Raw genomic sequence first — 13,319 nt, forward strand, 5'->3', positions numbered from 1 at the left:
GGGGGGGGGGGGAAGCTTCATCTTTCAAATTTCTTTTCTTTCGCGAAGTTGATCTTCATTCTCTCTGGGATAACCGTTTGCATTATGTAACTAGCTGAAAAGTAGACAGTATCAATTTAATCGGTGATACTCTTTCTCTATCTATCTATCTATCTATCTATCTATCTATCTATCTATTTATCTATCTATCTATCTCTCCTTTTCTCTTAATTAGGGTAGTATTTTTATAGAATCGTTTATTGTGCAATATATTGCTCGCGTCGGTTCATTTCGCGGGAATTACTATACTACTAGAAACTCAATAGAATTGGAAACGATTTCTCGAGCTCTCTCTCTTGTTAAAGCTCGTCAGGTCTCTTCGAACTAGTGATCCTATCTGAAGCGCTAACGTACAGGATTTCGATTTCGCGCTCGCTTCTTGCTCCGAATCCCGTTTTCTTCTTTGCCTAGTCAACAATCAAGACTGTCAAGTATATCGCGATAGATAGTTTACATATGGACAAGAACAAAATTGAAGACGTTGAGGACTACTGAGCTAGAACGGCGCACTTTTAATCCTTAAGTACCACGGGTAAGATTTGTCACACTTGCGTGTCATATAATTCCGCAACAATCTTTCATGATCGAACATTCACTAAAAAAAACATCTTTTCTGAGCCCAATAGTGGTTTTGAATGAACCACAACGATTTTGGACACGTTTGCGGAGCGCAAAGGACGAAGAATGAAATGCACAGCAGACTCGCAGTCATGCGCTCAGTTTCTCACGACGACACCTACGGATTAAATGATAATTGATAACGTTAATTGATAACTGGTCGCGCTTTGATGAGGACCGAGAATCGACTCGATCGACAGATACGATCGGATACTCCTCCTCCGCTCAAATCTTGCGGATTAACGGTGCGTAATCGTTTCGTAATGGTGTCTCATGAGATACAGAGCCATAACACGCGGAAGTAAGTATGCAATAAGTATGAATGTCACACACGCGCACATACACACATACATATATACATATTTTAGTTCGAGCGAAGCAACGCGCGTGGTGAGGCTTTTGCTTCCCGGATGAATCTTCCGGAGCGAAGTAGCGACGATTGCGTTGTTAACAAGGTGAATTTTACATTCCACGCTAGAAGAGTGACAATCGAGAAGAGACTCTCTCTCTTTCTCGAGGACTCATCCCGGAGGTGTTGGCCTCTCGTCTTCCAGCGTGTTTTGAGCTCGACCGGCTCTGCGTACCAGCGTGCGCGCGCGACGACACATTAAAACACACACATTGACTTCCTGTTAATAATAAACTTCGTACACTACGCTGTTACGTATAAAGTTTGTAAATTGATACAAAATGGACGCGTGCGCGGACGCCCGCGCTCACGTGTCTACGTGCACGGGATCTTTATGTGGATATAGGACGCGTTTCTCTTGTAAATAAATATTTCGACATTGTGTGGGCTCGACACGACACGATACGACACGCTACTGGCGGCGATATATGTATAAGCGACGACGTGTTATAAAACGATCGGCCCCCTCGTCTTTTCGACAGTCTGTTGATTCTCTGTATATTTTCGAGATCAATTTTTCGATTAGTATCCGATATAACGTTGTAAAAATAATATATATAATATATCTACATTATATATATATACACTAAATAGTCGATAAAATTATTATAATCGCGTTTGAGAAGAATATATGGTATATCGTCGTACTACACACGATCGCGCGCGACGCTCTGACCGCCGACTTCTTTTGAGATTGTTTTTACGGAGCTCGAATCAAAAGCGCGGGTGTTTCGTCGCGAACGGTAGCGTATCTCCCGTAGATCTCCCTCGGTGATTTGTATTTTTTATACCAAATTTCTCAGGTGTTTGCGTTGTAAGCGCGCGTCGCGCGCGCAATAGGACGAAACGGCGAGATAGTATCATGCTAGTAATGTCATCACTATTTCGTAGACTATCGTCGGCGAGATCGCGAATGTCGCGCGCGATTCTGGCAAAACGCCTCTATAATTAAACGATCGTTTTTTCAAATGCCAAAAGTTTCTCTGAATTTAGATGGAACGGCAGGCTCACGTCGCACCGCGTGAGTGTGTCGCGTAAAGTCGCGTGCTAAAGAGTCGAATGTATGCCAAACGTTTCACGGTCGATCGAATTTCTAACGTCGACTACTCTAATGTACTGATTGCGATCGATCCTTAGAGAGAGAGAAAGAGAGAGAAAGAGAACAAAGTGACGATATAACCCCACGGCGTATAGATTGTGTCACAGTAATCGTGATCTCATTAGATATATGCTGTAGATTAATCGAAGATTGCACACTTTGGAATGTAGAACGTGTAACGCCGACTGGTCGTGTGTTTTCAGCGGGAGGGATGGGTAGAGCTTAGGAGCATACCTTATGTGATTTTCACGTGCAATTAATTAATTTCAGACTAGGACAAATTTCACTTCGCTGGAAGATACGACTACCTACAAGTACAACTTTTACACACTATCTCGCGTAGTATTTCAATTAGAGTGTAGCGCAATAATTTGAATTCGTGACACTTCTCGTAGCAAATGCATGAGAGACGCGCGTATTTTTTTCGAAGACCACAAGTATGTCATCGGTATATTGCATGATAGATTCCAGTAATTAATTTTTCGGAGTGCCATATATACTGTCAAAAGAAATTAACTAGTGATAACACTCGACAAGCATGTCTTAACGTTAATCAATTCGCGAAGAGGAAGATGAAGTAACACGGATAGACAATCTAGCAATGAGGATTATATCCAATTACGATTACTATATAAAACGCTCGTCTTTTCTTTTTACTTACGTTTATAACTGTTGCGAAAAAAAGAAAGCTTAATTTTATTGAATGTGATCGTGTGGGGTGAAGGATACGTCGAGAGATAAGGAATGATTATATTGACGGACTGAAGCAGGGGTTGCAGTGATATATATTTCATATATTTTTATAGTTTGAAGGAGACTAATTTCAAGTATAGAAGTGCTGGTGAATAAAACTCTAGATTCCAAAGTGTCGTGATTCTTTACATTAGCACCGTCCTCGTGAATTGAATCGTGAAATATTTTCCGTGCATCCACAGGAAACGTCAGTATTAATTTAAGGGTTACAGTACGCGTCGTATGTTCGAGTTTCATTCTAATTTACCTTCCACAACATTGTCCCTTTGTTCATATCGCCCTGTGTCGTGCGAGGTAATTATTGCGCACTCGCATGACACGCGTACGAAATGCGTGCCACGGAAAATATCGAAATATATCGAGGGTCTCCTGCACAACGCGACAATGTAAATATACACGATAAAATTTGTACATGTAACAGATTTGCAACTAATTGTTACTCATTATCGCTAAGTTATCGTTCGATTATCGAGTATAGTTTACGATGCGTGTTTCTTTTCATGTGTAAGAACATTGTTAATTTCTAAAGCAGTTTTAGTATGTATTCTGTAAAAAGGAGAAAGAAACCATATTATGTCTGAAAGCAAAGCGCGATGCGCTGTTTCAAGTATTTATTATTTGATCTCAGCGCACATTTACACTTACACACATACACCAACACGCACATATGCACATTCCTATATCGGATATATTAACCACAGCACGAAGGAACCTTTGGGATATTCGGGCACGCAAAACGTTTCACCGTCGTTTCCTCCGCTTCCTCGCACGGGTAATCGTTATCATGACGGGAACAGACTGCAATCGGTATGTTTGTCCTCACACTCGTCGCTGTTTGCTTCGAATTCCTCTTTGGACGGTAGCCATGCAGTCATTCGACGCATACCGTGCCGCGATTTATTATTGAGGGAGGTCTGCGCCGCTTTTATCACTGGGGATGATTTGCAAAGCAGCAGTCTGATACAGGCGGAATCAGAGCCGCTGATTCGCGCGATCAGATGATTTGGTAAATTCACGTCTCTCGCTTGATCCACTAAATTTTGGACCTATCGAGTGTAACGATTGAGCATGTGAACGTTTTAGGTCCAGTTCCACAACTTCTAGTTAACTTAACTGACCGGTTATTCCATTGGACTTGACCAATCGCATTTAGCGTTAAGAAGAGTTCATCAGAATTAACCAATCATTGTTGAGACTTAACCGGTAGTTAAAATTAAACGGAGGTTGTAGAACTGGGCCTTAGGCGTATATTAACAGTTGTCTCACATAAAATGTTTTATAAGAGGTACTCATGTTTTTACTTAGAGTCCTTAAGTTTTTCAATTGAATTATAATATATGTGATATTTACGCCTATATTAATAGCCGTCACTTGAAACTTTCCTCAAATGAGATACTTATATTTCAGTTCAGAGTTAAGAGTTGAATTCGAATTTTCAGTTGAATCGCGATTGCGGCTATAAAGTTACATAAGTCGTGTAATTCAATTGAAAGAAACTTGAGTTTAATTCTGAATAAAAATCCGAGTATCTCGTGAGACAAACTTCTACTCAAAGCAACGACTATTAATACAGATCCTACATCTACAATCGCTATTCAAATGAGAACTTCTCATCTGACTCTGAATTCAAACATGAGTGTCACTAGAGACGAGTCTCAAGTAGTAATTGTTAATACGGACCTTAGATTCGTTTTTTAAATCAATCGGAAAAATTCCAGACCATTAGTCCAGATTAACTAAGCATAGGAATAATTTTCGCGTTCGTTACTCTGTTATATTTGGATCGAAATTATCCAGTGTCACATTCGTGACGACTCACCTTATCGTTCTTGTTTTCCAAGATGAATTTCACAGGATCCCAGGTTAGTACTGCGTCGTTTGTGTTTCTGGCGATGTTACCCTGCGGCGATTTCACTCCAAGCAACGTGCTTATCTGTCGGGAGAAACAACTGAGCGAAATGCCGGGCTTTTTGGACAATGAAAGAAGAACCGATGTCGTGTAATTCAAGCAATTTATATTCACGTTTATTGGCATTATTCGTACCATCTGTGCGAGAAATATGAAGCTGTTGACTGCGATCGCTGCGACTTTGGGCGAATCGAGTCCGATCAGCCGGAAGAACGCGGAAACGAGATTCGACGGGCCGAACGGCTGTTTCACCTCGTCGTCTCCGTCCTCTCCTCGCTTCTGCTTCTGTTTCTGCTTATTATGACCTAGGCTCTTTGACACCAGATCGGCAATGTCCTTAGCCGTCTCCAAGTAATTACTCGCGTACTGCAATCCGGTCTTTATCTTATCTAGAACATCTGAGACCACAGATGCACGGTAAGGGCCATGGCACCCAAAAAAACGTAAGCAGTAAGCAAATTGACCAATCACAGTCGCTGATTTTTCTTACGTTCCAAGAACCAACGACTGTGATTGGTCAATTTACTTACTGCTTACTTCTTACTGCTTAAGATTTTTTGTGTGCTCTAACTCTTTGCTCTTGTAACAATATCTTCCTACAGAAATATTTATTCGGTGAGTATTAACAACATATAATCTACTTGTACCGATGTAAAACATTTTTAGATAAGAAAATATATACAGAAAGAAAGAGATAACATTCTTCTTTGGCAGATTTTTATTTTCGATATGTAAATCTTAAAATGAAATTTACATAGTTAATTACATAGTTAAACGAATTTATTACATAGTTAAACGAAGATAAGCTAATTGTATCAACAGATTTTATATGTGATTTAGCAAGGAAAAATATATCCTTATTATTCAAAGATAATTTTTATGAATGAAAAATGAAACAGAATATTGGATTGGGACTTATGATGTTTTTAACGTCTAAAATTTGGACATGAGACGTCTAAAAGACATCTTAAAGACGTCTCTCAGACGTCGGAATATAAGACGTTTTCAAGACGTCTTATATCTCGATTTTGAACGCTACATTGTGTGGGTCTAATCGGTCGATTCTTAATGTAATATTTTGCGCGTACGTGCAAAACGTTATTTTCTTTTTAATATGTCAAAAACTCTCACCTTCTGTCTTCGTGAGGTACGCAACATCGAGCACAGTCGTCGAGAGGACGCAGAGAAAGAGACACGCTGCTCCCGACTTCATTGCGTCGCATCCAACTATCGGACGGTACTGAGACTACAGCGAGGATCGTCGTAAAGCGAGTCATAACGGGTGTTGTGGCATTAATTATGCATTTATTTCCATCTCGCTGCGTCCCGAGCGAAGTCCCCGTTGAGCCAACCGTCCACGCGATTGTCGCCCTTCTTGCTTCGCCAGCCAAGCGCGAGGAAACGGTATTTGCGTCCCGCGGCACGATCTGATCGCGTTTCCTTGTTGGAAGCCAGTAAAAACGTCGATCCAGATGACGACGAAGGTGTTGGAAGTGACGCCACGAGTTCAGCGTCGGCTGTCGCGGTGAACGCGGAAAATCCGGTCGAAAAGTGATCACAAACGGAAGTTACCCGTGGTGCTTGCAAATCGAACTTTGTGAAAAAGGTGAGTGTACTTCGTGGTGTTCCAAGCGGCTTGGATTTAAATGTGGTAGACGACATGGAGCGCGAGCGCGATTAATTCTGCTTTCAAACTATTTACACGCGATCTACATAATTCCTCTAATTAAAAAAAAATTCGAATTCGTTAACTTTATTCTTAATTAGCACAAATTTTAGAACCCTCGACTATGCATCGCATTTTGCTGACGTTCTGTGCATTTTGCACTCTGCAGACGACGTGCGGAGAACAGTCGTCTTTGTATCTGGACGAGATTCGCAGCTTAAGCGAATTACCAATGGACAAGCTGATTCAGATTAAGTCTTCTCTCGCGTGCGGAAACGGTAATCACTGTGTCGCACAATCCCTTTGAATAAAGCTCGCACTTGAAGATTTCGTATTCACTTCAGAGCGATATCGAGGGCATTCCTAAGTATATGAATATTTCCGGTTTAGGATCCAGTTTAAAATCGTTTTGCAAACGATATCATCATCGCGCGACTATCTCTTATAGCAACTTAAAAGTTTTCAAATTTAACATTTATCCCATTTAATATATAATATTCATAACCTGTAGATATCATAGACGAAGAGATAAGCGAGGACGTCGACATGTCCAGTAGAACATTTTCGTTGGCATTACCGATGGCTCTGCCACTGAAGGCAATCACGAAGAAGCCTACGCGTCGATACGAAGATCACTACGACGACAAAGGCAAAGACACGAAGATCTCGAAGATCTTCCAGCTGGCGATAACGGCACTGTCGTTTCTCGCATTCGGCGGTTATCTTCTAACGCTTATAATAATGGCGATTCGTCGCAACACGAACGGCGGTGGCGGAAATGTCGTCGTATTTTCGGTAACTATCCGCAAGATTTATCGCGGTTTAACGTATGTACGTAGAAAATAATTCGATCCGCTTTGAATATATCAACTTGATAGTGCACGCAACGACCAATTATTTTCTTCTTGTGTAGAACCTGCAAAGTCTGCAAAAGCTGCACCGGCCCAAACGGAACATCTTGATGTTCGATCCGATGGAGAACAACTTCGAAACTGACAGACTCTACGAGGGGATGATCATGCTCTCGAGAAGTTACGCCTTGTATAAGTGAACGCAAATCGTTGCGACGTAGAGATGCTGCGTCTCATACAGATACATTATTTACTCGCGATTGTATCGGCAAATGCTACTTACGCTTCGTAACTATTATCAGTTGAAGAGAAGTACGACTTATGCTACAATGTTTAGACGAAATTTTCACAATTTTATGCAAGTTTAGGTGTGATGCTGGGACTCAATGTTACTCAAAAGAGATTGGAGTAGTGGAAGATACTACTTTACGTTATATTTAAACACAATAATATATGTAGCTTTCGTACGGAATAAAGTCTTAAATGACAATGACGTACCATCTTTGATCTTAATGTCTCCCTTTATTTTCCTGAATCGTCATAGGGAAACTCGCATTGATTTGAATCGATACGTTCTCGAAGGTTTTTCTCTCCCTATTTTCGCGGTTCAATCGAAAGTCACGAAGCCATATTTGATATCGACCCGATTTAATATCGCGCAAATCCCGGCGGAGTCTTGAAAATCCTAAAACCTAATAAAATCGAATAGAGGACCGCGATGTGTATGTATCCCGCCAAGAATATTCTTGGCGTGTGGGTAGAGAGGCAGCTTCAAACATGGCTCTTCAAATAAACACCTAAGTGACTGTATACTCCGTAGGCCTACACGCAAAGATAACCATATGGTTTCCAGAGATATCATCGACCATACGTCTGTCTCTCCACCATTATTCCGCCGATACACGACTTCTTCTCGCAACATTTGCGGAACTCCGCAATACAATCCCGTTTCCGATGACACGTCCTTTACGTCCGAAAGTAACGACCGTGAAAAGATATAACAATCTGTCGAATCATTGTCGTAATCGCTTAATCGGACGAATTGAACAAAACTCATCAAATAAAAAACTTAACATGTTAAATTCATTTACATTGTTATAATAGAGGAAATTGAAGTACCTGAATCACCTCTAATAAGAGTCTTATTGAAGTTGTTTGTTGTATATCAGAATAATACAATTAATCAGTGGAAGAGGATAATGTGTAAAAAGTGTCCAGGTATTTTAATTTCCTAATTTAACATGTTGAGTTTCTCATTCGTCGTGTTCGTTCAATTCGTACTTTGACAATGTACGCGAATGACGTCCGATTAAGCGGCTACGATGACTCGACAGATTGTTATATCCCGTACTTCACGGTCGTTATTTTGGGACGTGAAAGACGTGTCAACGAAAACGAGATTATATTCCGCGAAGTTCCGCAAATGTTGCGAGAAGAAATTATTTTATTTTTCGTACACATAAGAAATAAATTATAGAGGTAAAATTATTTCTGTAATTAATATTATTTATTATATACATTTTATACATTTTAATCATCCTCTTCCTATAATACTCCACGAGAATTTCACTCTCGTTCACTCTCATTTCGTCCTATACTTCACTACTTCAAGCAGCATTAATCAGCAGCTAGTCGCTGAACGATGTGCCAGAAAATGCGTGTGCATATTTTACGTCCATTTACATCGCGTATAGCCAAACGTGCATGCACGTGAGGACCGCGAACGTGAAAAGGACAAACTCCCATTGCATGCGTACGCGTGTACGTGGATTGAAATCTGGATGAGAATATTACCTCGGTCACTTGTAACCGCAACATCCGGACAGATCATCGTAGTAGCCAGACCCATCTCTCGTTACCACGCCTACCAGCTTCTTCGTGGACCAATCCAGATATTCCGGCTAAATTACAGCTGACGGCGAACTGATCTTTTTTCAGCCGGAGATCTCCTCTCAACATGGCAGAGTTTCGTTCGCTCATTCACTTTTACGCCGTCCCGCGGTTCTTTTTCTCTTGGGAGAGAGCATTTTTTTGTTACTGTGACGAATTGATGTCGGCGATAGAATAATTCCGAATTCACGTTTAAGTTCGTTCTTCTCTTAAGCTAAACATCACATTTGTTGTTGACAATAAGTTACTTTTATTGTCAATTCCGTTCGTTGGGGCGAGTGCTTAATGGCAGTGTCACCAGGAGCAGGTAAAATGGAGCACGGATTCACGAAGTGAGCAGTGAAGAAGTCAAATTTGTTGTAACGAACCTTATTATTGGAATCCATTCTTCGTTATTTTTTTTAACAATGACTCTCATTGCGAAGTTACACGCTACATGAGTGAGTGCACGGTATATAGAACGCGTGTTCCCGAGTAGTGTCATGAGCGCGATTGACGGCACCGGGTGCGCTCTCGATAAACTGAAATCCACGGGGAAGAAGATGAACGGCATTAACACCCACGTCGTGGACAGCGCCAATTGTTCCAAGCAGCTGAAATTTGGTGTGGACCGCATACTGTCGAACGAGATCTGTGCTAAGAAAACGGGTAAAGCGTGACAATAATTGTACATGTTACAGAACTACGTAGAATTACTCATATAATTTACTCATATAATTATATTCGGCTGTCAAAATCGACTGACGATCGATTTATCGAGTGAATGTTTTTGGATAAATAAAAAATTAGTTTAGTAATGTATGTTTGTATATGTGTTTAATTAAATTAATATACATACCAGATTATAACTTTCAATGCGTGTCTCTATGTCGTGTGACTCTGTGTATTGCACGCATCATATGTAGTTCAATAATATTATTCGTGTGTTCCTTTATGTTTCTGTTCTATATTTGATATTTTACGTTCTTAAGATTGACTCTTCATTTTTCTTTATTGACAGATGTGTTTAAGCCACTGCCGATCCAAATGCCGTCAATACGTTGCCCCTGCGTCGGAAGTTGCGGAAGATGCGAAGCTCTCAGAGCTTGCACATCTTTTCCGCACGCTCATTCGTCATTACCCGAAGGTGTCACACCAGCACCGTATATCGGAATAATGGAAAGTTTAGGAACTTTATATCGGCCGGCACCGTTGCGTCCCGTACCGAGAAGTAAGTCGCAAGCTGCATTGAATACCAAACCTGAATCATCCGTCTGACCTCTTTTCTATCCTTCCCTTGTACTCTGAGCTAACAGTTAAAAAAAAACATTAGAAATCTCGTTTCAAGTCGCTGAGATGCCAGTTATTTTTCAAAGTTGACGCGAGTTACGTAAAATAACTCGTAACTTATTAACTTTTTTACATGGGAAATTTTAATCGGTGATGAATGATGAGAAAAATCGAGAAACACGAAAGAGAGCTTTAAAACAACGAGGAGGGGAAGGGGCAAACTACAATAGAGGTATATTATTTACGGTATATTTTGCAATTAATGAATTGATGAGTTGATCAATTAATACTGATTTATGATATATTTTGCAATTAATAAATTGATGAATTGATCAATTAATATTGATCGCGCGATTAACCATCGAGAAGATGCGTAAGATCACTTTAAGTAAAAAGATACGATCGTGAGTCGCGCGTTACGTCATTGACAAATGTTACCATATGGACACACTGTCTTGTCCCTCCGATATCCAGGGGCAAGTAGGGCAAAATATTTACGTGTCAGTGTATTCTCGTGTTTCCTGTCTATGTTTAAACGACATCTTAAGTGCCATCGAGCGTTTATGCACAGTGTAAACGGCGGTTTCAGTGCGCGCTTTCTCGGTTAGCTAAAATCCGACGGCTTCCGCTTTTTCTAGCCGCCACAATATTAGTAACATATATAACAAGACGAGCCTCTCAGGCATTATTAAAATTAATCATACTGTAAATACAATATAGTCAAATCGATCTCTAACCTATTAAATACGTGATGTGCATTAAGCTGATTCTACATTAATTGCAAGTCTCAAGGTCTCAAGAAAATTGACCAATTACAGTCAATTCTTCTTTGGTTATAAGAAGGACGATCGACTGTGATTGGTAAATTTTCTTACGATCTTGTGATTTGCAACTAATATAGAACGACCTTTAAGAGTACTTGAGACTCAACAATATGCCGAAAGTCTTAACGATTTTCGCTTTACTTTGTTAATACATACTTTCATCTATATTTTGCGTAATGTTAACATAGTTGTTTAAAGCATTAATTATTCGTGCGCAGCACGGTACGACCGATCAAATGTAGCAGAGTCTACGGGTTAGAGATTCACGCCGGCGGATCAGCATAAAAGCCCCAAAATAACTGTGATGTTAGAGATATCTGTTCGAATATTTATTCGGAGATTCGGCTCGAGTGGGTGTACCGCACTGTTTAAATACACGCAGATGTTGTATACTTTCGTACGGCTGTAAATCAGCCCGAAGTACCCCATCTTGGGAGCTTCTTCAGACCGAAAACTGTGGAAACAGACACCCCGTCCGACTAAGAGCGTTTACTTCTCTCACCACGCGCTTCCACCTAATCCGTAATTTCTCCCCTTGTGTGTTCTGTCCGGCGTAAAATCCTTTGAGTATTGCACGGTGAATATTCTCCAAGCGCGATCTCGCACGAATTTTCATTATTTTCGAAGATATTTATTTTTACTTATTTTTTAAGAGAATCTTAATTACTGTTTCAGGTGAGAAAAATGTATAGCTAGCGATGGGCAATACTTCGAATAAAATATTTTTTATCATTTTCATACAATAAAGGTGTATTTTCTATACAAAAATTCCGGTTTCATATTTATATACCTGGTATTTTATAACTTACTAAAAATAAAGGGACAATTTTTAATAGAATTTGTGCATATCCTCCCAGCGAAAAATGATCGCCACCACTATAGATACGTGATAAAGAAAGTTTGAAGGTCTAAATAGCTGCATATGGAAAACTTAAGTGTGCAACATTATAATATTGGCGAAATGGATATACTCAGTAAATATTCTCAGTTAATATACCAGGTCTGTAAATATGAAACTGAGATATTTCTCAATATGTATCATCAATGTCGATAAAGTCTATCTGATCGGATTATGTGACATAATTTATCTCTAAACCCATTGATCTAGTTACTTTACGAAATTTAATGTTTGGATCAATATCTATTTGTGATTTTAATATTATTAAGTATATTCGGATATTCTTGTTTTCCAGCATCAATTTCGTCCTCCTCTACGATGAGCTCTTCGGAAACCAGCACGCGCAGGAAGAGATCGTGGTCCAGAGCCGTGTTTAGTTCATTGCAGCGGAAAGGCTTAGAGAGGCGATTCTCTTTGCAAAAATACATCACGAAGCCCGACCGACGACAATTGGCGGCGACTTTAGGCCTAACTGACGCACAGGTTGTACGACTTGGGAAATTTTGTGAGCAGCTTAAAATATCTTGTAAAGCGAAAAGCTCCTCGTGATCTGTTACAACGTGAATTTTTCAAGGAAACAATGTCCACGGAGGAAATAGAGTTCAATTTGTTTCGTCAGGTCAAGGTTTGGTTTCAAAATCGTCGGATGAAATGGCGACACACGAGAGAAAGCGAGAACCCTGCCTTGGCTGGTCCGGACTCCACGCAGAAGGACTTTCCCCAGAAAGTGGTGAAACCTACAGGCACGACGCAGCAAGAGGACGAGGAGGACGTGGAGATTGACGTGGATCTATGAGACTTTGGCGCGTGTGCCGACAATTCCGTTCCCGAGGTGCATTCAATAATCGTTCGTCTTTTAGAGAATCAGTAACGAATTAATCTTTGATATTTTTGCTACTTTAACGAATGTTAATAATATAATAAAGAAATTGTTACGAAGAAAGAGCAAGGTGTGTTATATCGTTCAAGGGTATAGGAAAAATATAAATCTTCCTCTGACGTTCGACATTCGTTAAATCGAAAATTTCGCGACAACTTGTACATTGACAGCAGAATGAACTTATCGTCGATGCGTTGATCTTCAATTTTTCCAA

General features: G+C 40.2%; 4 protein-coding genes across 8 annotated transcripts in view; 3 read left to right on the forward strand and 1 right to left on the reverse strand.

The window, feature by feature from the left end:
• Positions 1 to 3,501, forward strand: part of LOC116850526 (centrosomal protein of 164 kDa) — a 19,850-nt gene extending 16,349 nt beyond the window's left edge. For 3 of the 4 annotated variants that reach the window (XM_032828918.1, XM_032828920.1, XM_032828922.1), the window contains one exon: positions 1 to 3,501. The gene's annotated coding sequence lies outside the window, so the exon portion shown is untranslated. The other variant, XR_004379365.1, reaches the window with a different exon arrangement.
• Positions 3,502 to 3,547: 46 nt separating this feature from the next.
• On the reverse strand, positions 3,548 to 6,091 carry LOC116850527. The gene is made up of 4 exons (XM_032828924.1): positions 5,959 to 6,091; positions 4,963 to 5,225; positions 4,738 to 4,851; positions 3,548 to 3,964 (listed from the first exon to the last, which is right to left on the reverse strand). Exons 1-4 carry the CDS (start codon positions 6,038 to 6,040, stop codon positions 3,701 to 3,703), a joined length of 723 nt encoding a protein of 240 aa, XP_032684815.1. The 5' UTR covers positions 6,041 to 6,091; the 3' UTR covers positions 3,548 to 3,700.
• Positions 5,719 to 7,806, forward strand: LOC116850528. Its single transcript, XM_032828925.1, has 4 exons — positions 5,719 to 6,433; positions 6,607 to 6,771; positions 7,005 to 7,288; positions 7,407 to 7,806. The coding sequence occupies exons 2-4, from the start codon at positions 6,618 to 6,620 to the stop codon at positions 7,542 to 7,544; spliced, it is 576 nt and encodes a 191-aa protein (XP_032684816.1). The 5' UTR covers positions 5,719 to 6,433; positions 6,607 to 6,617; the 3' UTR covers positions 7,545 to 7,806.
• Positions 7,807 to 9,294: 1,488 nt separating this feature from the next.
• LOC116850522 (H2.0-like homeobox protein) lies at positions 9,295 to 13,059 on the forward strand. Of its 2 annotated transcripts, none has more exons than XM_032828906.1 (4): positions 9,295 to 9,882; positions 10,235 to 10,444; positions 12,521 to 12,708; positions 12,845 to 13,059. In XM_032828906.1, the coding sequence occupies exons 1-4, from the start codon at positions 9,717 to 9,719 to the stop codon at positions 13,019 to 13,021; spliced, it is 741 nt and encodes a 246-aa protein (XP_032684797.1). In that variant the 5' UTR covers positions 9,295 to 9,716; the 3' UTR covers positions 13,022 to 13,059. The 2 variants fall into 2 exon arrangements, with proteins under 2 accessions (XP_032684797.1, XP_032684796.1); XM_032828905.1 differs by having other exon boundaries at positions 12,521 to 12,730; positions 12,845 to 13,050.
• Positions 13,060 to 13,319: the final 260 nt, after the last annotated feature.

Source organism: Odontomachus brunneus, unplaced genomic scaffold (genome assembly GCF_010583005.1).
Source record: "Odontomachus brunneus isolate Ranch 3 - 2012 unplaced genomic scaffold, Obru_v1 Obru_scaffold_148, whole genome shotgun sequence".
NCBI classification, from domain to species: domain Eukaryota; kingdom Metazoa; phylum Arthropoda; class Insecta; order Hymenoptera; family Formicidae; genus Odontomachus; species Odontomachus brunneus.

What these genes read in the sequence shown, in the direction of transcription:
- LOC116850527 (XM_032828924.1), bottom strand. Translation starts at nt 6,040, where the DNA reads ATGAAGTCGGGAGCAGCGTGTCTCTTTCTCTGCGTCCTCTCGACGACT. An exon ending in GTACCTCACGAAGACAGAAG is followed by an intron (nt 5,226 to 5,958) that starts GTGAGAGTTTTT and finishes CTGTGGTCTCAG; the next exon opens with ATGTTCTAGATAAGATAAAG. An exon ending in TCATATTTCTCGCACAGATG is followed by an intron (nt 4,852 to 4,962) that starts GTACGAATAATG and finishes TTCTCCCGACAG; the next exon opens with ATAAGCACGTTGCTTGGAGT.
- LOC116850528 (XM_032828925.1), top strand. Translation starts at nt 6,618, where the DNA reads ATGCATCGCATTTTGCTGACGTTCTGTGCATTTTGCACTCTGCAGACG. An exon ending in TTCTCTCGCGTGCGGAAACG is followed by an intron (nt 6,772 to 7,004) that starts GTAATCACTGTG and finishes CATAACCTGTAG; the next exon opens with ATATCATAGACGAAGAGATA. An exon ending in GAAATGTCGTCGTATTTTCG is followed by an intron (nt 7,289 to 7,406) that starts GTAACTATCCGC and finishes CTTCTTGTGTAG; the next exon opens with AACCTGCAAAGTCTGCAAAA.
- LOC116850522 (XM_032828905.1), top strand. Translation starts at nt 9,717, where the DNA reads ATGAGCGCGATTGACGGCACCGGGTGCGCTCTCGATAAACTGAAATCC. An exon ending in GATCTGTGCTAAGAAAACGG is followed by an intron (nt 9,883 to 10,234) that starts GTAAAGCGTGAC and finishes CTTTATTGACAG; the next exon opens with ATGTGTTTAAGCCACTGCCG. An exon ending in GTTGCGTCCCGTACCGAGAA is followed by an intron (nt 10,445 to 12,520) that starts GTAAGTCGCAAG and finishes CTTGTTTTCCAG; the next exon opens with CATCAATTTCGTCCTCCTCT.